This window comes from Syngnathus acus, chromosome 1 (genome assembly GCF_901709675.1).
Source record: "Syngnathus acus chromosome 1, fSynAcu1.2, whole genome shotgun sequence".
NCBI classification, from domain to species: domain Eukaryota; kingdom Metazoa; phylum Chordata; class Actinopteri; order Syngnathiformes; family Syngnathidae; genus Syngnathus; species Syngnathus acus.
Window position 1 is genome coordinate 6,416,064 of NC_051087.1, and position 8,164 is coordinate 6,424,227.

Here is an 8,164-nt window from a genome sequence, read left to right on the forward strand (position 1 = left end):
CTCTACGGTAATTCAAAAATATGAGTCCATGGAATCAATATTTGAGGAGTAGGTTTGGAGAATCACTAAATATCTACAGTACTGTAAAAAGATTAGTAACCTTGTGCTATTATTGTTGATCAATTGAATTAGATTTGAATTACTAGTACAGGCTATTTATCACTTTACATCGTTTCCGGGATCAATTAAAATGAAAAGGTTGGGCTCGTCCGGGATTTGAACCCGGGACCTCTCGCACCCTAAGCGAGAATCATACCCCTAGACCAACGAGCCACATGTTGGCGTGAAACTTGAAGCTGCTCAAACCGAACTTAAAGAAGGCATGCGTTAGACCATTTCTGCTTGCTTTATACTTCTGCACCACCATTTCGTCACGCATGACCTTGTACTGCAATTGCACGTCACTGATGTCATTGGCCAACTCGAACATAATTTACAATATTATTATATTATAGCATGCGTGTGATAACTCTTCAACGGTCAGTAACTTCCACTCTTTGAGATGGATGAAGAGCAGTATGATCCTTGCGTTGTTACTCAGAGGACGGTAGTTGCGGGCAGGCACAAGTTACAATTTTGACAGATTTCAATCTTGGGCAACAACTATTTTTTATGCAAAAATGCCTCTATGCATTCCGCGGAGGACCGAGAGAATATCTTGACTGGCCTTTACTCTTCGGTGATATTGTGTCAACCTAGAGACGATCGTTCGTGGACGGCGCGAGGACCTCTCTTAACAGTTGTTGTTACTCTTCGATGTGGCGACTCACCGGCCTGCCGACGTGGCGAGGCGGAAGAGGAGCCGCCGGCTGGTACCAAAAGGGTGAGTTGGGCTGTCACTTTCATGCACCAAAACAATACAAAGTTAGACGCTTCACCCGGTTTATAAACACGATAGCATGTTTCAGCAACGTATCTGCATTGCTGAAGACGTTTTGGGACACGCATACAATCAAATGAAGTGGAATTTTTGCGTTTGCAAGCGTGTGCGATGCAACGCAATTGACATTATTTGGAAGTTCTCATCTTCTTTAGTGTTATGAGAAGTTAAATGAACTAATGACACGCCTTTACTTTACTGTCATAAATTTAAATTACCGTTTAGGTTTGTGATTAACAATGCGTAAGCGTAAATCATTGTGCCCCTCCCACCGCCCCATCCCTGCGTTACGTTGTTTATTTTAGAAACGCAGGTTGATGTTGAAGACCTTTAAACAACCAAAATCAAAGTTTCTGCACACAGTGTGTGTACACAAGACAGGATGACACAAACGCTGTGAATATATACAGTCAGTAACCAGCAGGTGGCAATGTGGTGCTGTTGTTTGGTTACTAGTTGAATAAATCTCACAATTTGTATGCGTATTTGTCATTAGAGGGAGGAAATTCGTTTACATGCAGTGCTTATCGATTTTATACATTATTAGAGATGACTTGATACTAGGTCAGTGCTTCTGATTTATGGCAGCTGGCTCACCACTGCATAGATACCATCCAAAAGGCTCTTATCATGTTCAGTATATTAAAGCAGATATAATCTCCACTTCCAGATCACCATGTCCCAGTCTGCCCCCTCTGATGCAGAGAGCCTTCCTGCACCGGAACTGCCCCCACACTCTGACCTCAACTGTGGCCATGATGTCCCTGAAGCCCCTGCAGAGTCCGCTGAAGTTCATCAACCTCCACAGATCCCCGAGAGTATCCTGCAGGCCACCGAGGAGGCGAGCGAAGACACCAAAGACATCCTAACTTCCTCAGAGAGTCAGCCGGAGTCTGAGGGTCAGCTGACAGAATGTGACCAATCAGTGAGCCTGGAGCCAGATGCTACGGAAGAGGAGAAGGATGGGAAGGTCGGTCATTCAGCATGAGATAGATGCAATAGCTTTATTTTGAGAGATGTTGAGGATGCACACGTTAACCTAAAATAAAAACTGAGCCAATGCTTCATGTCAAGAAAACTGTTGTGTGCAGAGCTCACATGAGAAGAACGATCAAGTTTGGGGAGGTTGGGGTTCATGGGGCAAATCCCTCCTGAGCAGCGCCACTTCTACAGTGGGTTCGTCTCACACATGGCCTCATCCATCCATGTTCTGTCTTCTTTGGATTTTCATGTTCTCTGTGTGTGTAACAGGTCATAGTCTGACATCGGTCAAGGTGAAGGCAGGAGAAGCTCTGCGTCTACACAAGACTTCCGTGGGAGAAGAGGCCAGCGAGGAAGTGGAAGACACAATGGAGGAGAAGCCAGAGGGAGGAGAGGAAAGCATCCAGGTGACAGCCCATGAAGAGTCGACCTCTCCCAACGCTGGCGCCTCCAACAGGGGCGTCTTCTCTGCCATCTCCAATGTTATGCAGAACACGGTGAGCAAACATCATCAAAATCCGCCGCTAATCACAATGACAAAGATTGATTTATGGGGAGGAATGTTGCAAACTCTTCTTTTATTTGTATATTTACCTGACCCCCAAAAAATCCTCTGTTTTATGTCACGCTTGGACTCTCAGGGTAAATCTGTGATCAGTGGTGGGCTAGATGCTTTGGAGTTCATCGGAAAAAAGACCATGACCGTTCTGGCTGAGAGCGATCCAGGTTTCAAAAAGACCAAGACACTGATGCAGAAGACCGCCTCGCTCAGTCAGGTATGATAAGAAAGCGTAATCACGCCCCATCTTGGCACAGTTCTACCACATTCGTCTTCATTGTAGATGTTGAAGGAAGCGAAGGAGAAGGAGCGAGCACGTCTCAGCAACCAGCTCATCAGCGCACCGACAGCTCATTACGGGATTCTTTTTGATGACTACCAGGGTTTGTCCCATCTGGAGGCTCTCGAGATCCTGTCCAATGAAAGCGAGGCCAAGGTCCGCCTATACTTTTGTCAAGGAGAGTGCAAATTGAGAAATAAAGCTGAGTGTGGCCCACAGGTCCAAGCGTACCTCTCCTCCCTTGAGGAAGAAGATCTGGAGGAAGTGAAGAAGGAGCTGATTTTCATCAAGGACATCTTCACCAAGAGAGAGGATGAAAAAGAGGAGACCAGTAATGAAGAGCAGGCCATGGGTAACCCACGTGGTGACATTTTAAATTTAAAATCATGCTGCTTGCTGAAGTCTCCTGAGATTAGGTCAAGTCACACGTGACATTATACAATGACATATGAACCTCACATTTTTTGTTTTGGGTTGACCATGAAAGCATTATGGAAAATATCCTAGCTACACAGTTACGCTCAAAATTTTTCAGTGAACTGATTTCAACTGTCTTGTCTGTATGTTTGTTTGTTTTTTGCACAAGCCGATGAAGCAAATGAAGAGTTCATGAGTGTTCTGACCGAGTTGCTCTTTGAGCTTCATATCGCTGCTACACCGGACAAACTCAATAAGGTAAGTACACATAACAACCGTTTTTATTTTGGGCTACATAAGAAGTGGCGCCTCACCTTTTCTACAGCAGGGGGCGCTCACTGTGCTCAAGGGACCAACCATTTTTTTAAACGGACAGAAGGGGCAAGTCATTTGTAAAATATAGCTAAAAGATATCAATTGTTTATTTTGATAATGAAATAATACTTACAGTAATCACTTTTTTTATCATACCGTCTGAATTATTCAATAAGTATTGCTTTGTCACCTTGGTAGGAAATCCATTTGAATCCATAGCTGCAATGTGTCAGTGTCAATATAATGAATCCGCATCTTAGCATTTAATCGTGCAGATGAACATGATGATGAGGGTACATCAAAATGCAGCGCTGACAGCTCATTAATTGTGCATCTCCAGGCTCGGATGAGCGCACACGAGTGGGTGAGCAAGGTGGAGCGGCCTGTCACTACAGAAACAGTTGGCAAGGAGACGCAGGAGCAGCCTGGAGGAGAGAAAGAGGAGGAGAAAGAGGAGGGAGATGGAGCGGCTCATGAGGAGAAGAGGGAGGATGAGGAGGGAGAGATAAAGCAGGAGGACGGGCACCAATCTGTGGAGGTGCGTTGTCATCACTGTGGTCGGCCATTATTCGAACACTCAATACTTGTGATCTCATTTTATTTCTTGTTGATCCACAGGCCATCTACATGTCGTCAGTGGGCAGTCTGGCAGAAGTGACAGCCCGAAGTATTGAGCAGCTCCACAAGGTGGCAGAACTCATCCTACATGGCCAAGAGCAAGAGCAGGAAAAACCAGCAAGGGATCAGGCACATGTCCTCACCAGGTTGACATGCGCCATGTGTAAGGAAGTGGAATGTTTGGCCAGAAAGTTCTCTGACACGCTGCTCCTCGTTGGGGTAAGCGTGCAAGATTTGACGCAAATGTGCTCAAAGGAGATCACAAATTGTGTTGGAATTCATACAAACTGTTCTTTCTCAGTGTCAGAGGAAAGCTGAGGAGCTCACTCCGCTTATTGACAGTGTGCTGCTGGAGGTGAGAGCTGCAACTTTTGAACTCCACTTACAGTTAATGAATGCACCTAACATTGTGACGCAAATATACCCTTTTTGAACTTTGAAATTATGTCTCTGTCTGCAGGGCTCCAACAGTACCACCTACATCCAAAATGCCTTTCAACTTCTGCTGCCCGTCCTGCAGATCGCCCACATCGAGAGCCAACCTTGCAAAACCTGCACAGGTTCAGATGCACATGCACATTAGCGCACACGTTGTACAGAAAGGGTAAAGTAATTCCACACTAAGTGCTTCTGTCAATGTTGTCGGAAGCTGTTTATTTATGTGTATAATACAAATTTAACATAAGGGGGCTTTCGTGTGTGGCTGACCCTGTTGATGTTTGTTTTCGCAAGTGCTTCACACAAAGATAATCTCCAAAAATGCAAATATGGGTTGGTGTTTACAATATTATATATATATATATATAATACTTGCACTCCATTTGCCTTGACTGACACAAGAGGAATGTTTTCCTTTTAAAATGCCAGTATTCATGATTACTGTATTTTTGCGTGCGATATTAGATGATATCTAACACCTCCAAATTATATGGCCTTGAAGGAAATGTGTTTCCCCAACGTTCACCCTACTAGGATCCAAATAACATGTATAGCTATGAAATAAATGCTCTGAGCTTTCGCAATGTTCTCGTTGTTGGTATTTTTGCATATATTTTAGTGTCCTGCCTTTTAGCCGCATAATATGGGAAAGATGAGGGTTTTTGTTTTGTGTGGAAACGTTGCGTTGTAATGTTAATGAGCATTTGAAAATGAAGTCACTTTACACCCTAGTCATGGATGGATGATGATATTGTTGTGTTTCTTTTTCTTTGTGAGACTCGAGCTGTGTTCAGCAGCTCAGCTCCTCTGTCAGGGAAAAAGTCACTGTTGGGCGGTGATGAAGATTAGCTGTAAGAGAAATAACGTTACAGTGACACATCCATGAAAAATGTCACCATTATTTCAAGATTGATACTTTCAACAAGGTTATTGGTTTGTGGTTTGCCATGAGATTGTAAAATGGGTGCCTTGGCTTAATTAAGTTTGGGAAACACTGCTATAGATTGACTAGTGCCCTGTTGTCTTGAAATGACGACTCAGTTGGCAAAGAGCGATGGCAAAATGTTTTGAGCAAAGTGGAACATTTTCATTCCAATCGTCATACGAATGTGTTGGTTTACCAGTCACATAAGAGTCTTCCACAGGTCCATCCAGTACAGTTTCTGCATCATCTGAGAATTTAAGACACAAAGATCGTGAACAGAGCGCACCAAATGTATTTTTATGACTAATGTTATTATGACCCGTGCTGAAGTGTGTTTGCATGTTAAAATTTCCTACCGGCTACTTGGACCTCTTGAATAGTAGATAATCCTGTCATGAAAAACATAAGTTCACTTAGAATACTTAATTTTTTTGTTTAATTTTATTATCTTACTGACCTGACCATGTGGAGCGAAGCTCGCACATATGAAGGTTTCTCTCTGAAAAATATTATTAAATAATTAGTCATGTCATTTTAAATGCTCGTACGTGAATTTAAAATGCGACAGAAGTTACCTTTTAAAATCTTGATCTTGTCATTGCTTCCATCTAGTCAAAAGGCAAATAAGATCTCATTATCTCATTTGATACAAAGTGTGTGATGGAAAATACGATAAGCTTAAAAAAAACACTTGTTTGAATGCCTAATTCTAGTTTAAAGCCCCAATTTGAAACCAACCCCAATTAATGCTCTAGGTGTGAATGGGTTTTACCAGTATGATTAAATGTATTTCAGTGTCCATTCTAAGTCATTTCATCCCACTTCAACTCTATTTGAAAACCCTCATCTGAAACCATAAATCTACTTTGAAATTAGAAAATGAGATTCACCTTTCAGTTGCTGCCCAGTGAAGCTATAACCAAGCGGGTGTACTTTCTCTGATGGACAGAAAACATGCAGGTACATAAATTCAAATTTGCCACTTGAGATGCTTTTTGTGCATTGAAGTGTGTGTGTGTCTTACTGCAGCAGTGTCCACTCCGTTTCAATTTTCTGAGGAAAGCTGAGCTCAAGGTCAGCAATACCACACACAAGAGAACCAGCCAGAGAATCCTCAACACAGCACTCCACTCGTCTGGACGTGAGACAACAACACTCAATATCAAAGATTTACCAACAGTACCTGTTAGTCATAAATTCCCAATCAAACCTTCTTGTGTCTTGACTAACTCTTTTTCTGCTACAGGAGAAACTGTGTAATTCGACAGTCTTAGCAGACAAACGGTGTGATTGGATGTCTCAGAGGTGGGCGGGACTAGCGCACAGCAATAAGATGCCACGCTGCAACCTCCGTCGTCCGTCTCCTCAGGTGGCTGAAGCCGCAGCGAGCTGGAATTTCTGTGGCCACTTAAGGTGAGCTTCAAAAAGGTACTATTTCCTAGTTGAAGCTTCACTGACACCTCAATGTGGACATTTGCAGCTAGAAATGGAGAAATGTATCAAATTAATTTTGGGAAGTGAGAAAAATAGAAGTTAGACTTGCAGCTAGCAGGCCTTGAGATGACAGCATTCATAAATTGTTTGTTTGGATCACTTTACTGGTGCAATGTCAGACATTTTTTCCAATAATGATACAAATTCCCACGTTTAATTGACAGGAAACTAAATCCTCACAGGTACCTGAAAATGAGTTGTTATGATATAATTCCGCCACACTGCCTTGTGATTCACACATATACCAACTCGTGTGAGGCTCTTCGCTGCTTGCGTCGTCTGACGTGGGGCCGCTGTCAGCTTCTCTCTCGTCACACCTCTCACGCCATTCCTCATCTCCTGGGATGGGAGGCGGGTCACATGACATCTTTCTTTTCACCTCAGCCTCCACACTCTGCCAGTTTTCCCTCTTCTTGGCTCGCTTGTCCCGTTCACACGGCAAACAGACCAGGTTGACTTTTGATACTGAAAGAAGATTGCACAATCCAAATATTAGAGCAGTCATTTGGACATGCGGGAAGTGGAAGAAAAAGACTTTCGGGTAAACAAATGAGAGCAGGGTAAAATTGGAAAATAAAACGTGTGACAAGTGTAAGAAGTGAGGAAAGCACCGAGTGTGAGCACGTGTGAGCAAGAGGGGAAACCATTACGCAAGACAGAAACCGTCTACTACGGGAGGTGAACTGGAGCTCAGGCTTAAAGATGCAACAAAGTTGGCTCATCGCATTGATATATATACACATTATGTAAATCATACCAAAAATGTATATTTTATCAAATATAAATTTATATTTTAAATTTGTAATCAAAGTATATTTTCAGGTTTATTTGCCCCTTTTGCAATACAGCAAGTTTGTCCAATGTTCTAAATGTAACTTTGATTACAATGCTCTAGTTTTTTTTTTTCTAGAAGCTACCACAGGTCAGGAGCCAGTATTAGTGGCCATGAAAAGCAAATAAACCAAATGACAAACCGTAAGACACAAATTAAGAAGCACTTCCTGTAGAAGGCCTCACAAAGACACAAACACACACAAATGTAATTCCTCACCTGTGTATGAAGTGAAAAAATCCGGGAGGCAGATGATGACGATGAAAATCGCAAGGATGAGAAGCTTAGTCACAATTGACCATCTCATGTTCACACATACACATGTGCAGACGCAAACACACTCTCCAGTGTGACCTTAAGCCTGTGCTATCTATCTGCCTCCCTCTTCTGCCCCTCTTGGTTCATCTGATCCCAGCAGGCCGAGC

At 42.9% G+C, this 8,164-nt stretch overlaps 2 protein-coding genes and 1 non-coding gene across 6 annotated transcripts; 1 reads left to right on the forward strand and 2 right to left on the reverse strand.

Annotated features, from left to right (window-relative positions):
• Positions 1-201: 201 nt before the first annotated feature.
• Positions 202-273, reverse strand: trnap-agg. Its single transcript has one exon. It is a non-coding gene; the product is annotated as a tRNA-Pro (tRNA).
• A 340-nt stretch (positions 274-613) lies between these two features.
• fam114a1 (family with sequence similarity 114 member A1) lies at positions 614-5,072 on the forward strand. Of its 2 annotated transcripts, none has more exons than XM_037261671.1 (12): positions 614-823; positions 1,551-1,850; positions 1,972-2,056; positions 2,132-2,358; positions 2,503-2,637; positions 2,704-2,856; positions 2,920-3,061; positions 3,287-3,375; positions 3,773-3,970; positions 4,051-4,269; positions 4,352-4,405; positions 4,511-5,072. In XM_037261671.1, the coding sequence occupies exons 1-12, from the start codon at positions 629-631 to the stop codon at positions 4,631-4,633; spliced, it is 1,920 nt and encodes a 639-aa protein (XP_037117566.1). In that variant the 5' UTR covers positions 614-628; the 3' UTR covers positions 4,634-5,072. The 2 variants fall into 2 exon arrangements, with proteins under 2 accessions (XP_037117566.1, XP_037117575.1); XM_037261680.1 differs by having other exon boundaries at positions 2,920-3,052.
• An 81-nt stretch (positions 5,073-5,153) lies between these two features.
• On the reverse strand, positions 5,154-8,091 carry LOC119128852. 3 transcript variants are annotated; one of them, XM_037261692.1, is made up of 10 exons: positions 7,959-8,091; positions 7,094-7,372; positions 6,627-6,893; positions 6,438-6,554; positions 6,304-6,351; positions 5,989-6,021; positions 5,871-5,912; positions 5,770-5,802; positions 5,610-5,660; positions 5,154-5,337 (listed from the first exon to the last, which is right to left on the reverse strand). In XM_037261692.1, the coding sequence occupies exons 1-10, from the start codon at positions 8,044-8,046 to the stop codon at positions 5,279-5,281; spliced, it is 1,017 nt and encodes a 338-aa protein (XP_037117587.1). In that variant the 5' UTR covers positions 8,047-8,091; the 3' UTR covers positions 5,154-5,278. The 3 variants fall into 3 exon arrangements, with proteins under 3 accessions (XP_037117587.1, XP_037117602.1, XP_037117596.1); XM_037261707.1 differs by having other exon boundaries at positions 5,594-5,660; XM_037261701.1 differs by having other exon boundaries at positions 6,438-6,548; positions 6,624-6,893.
• Between the last annotated feature and the right edge of the window lie 73 nt (positions 8,092-8,164).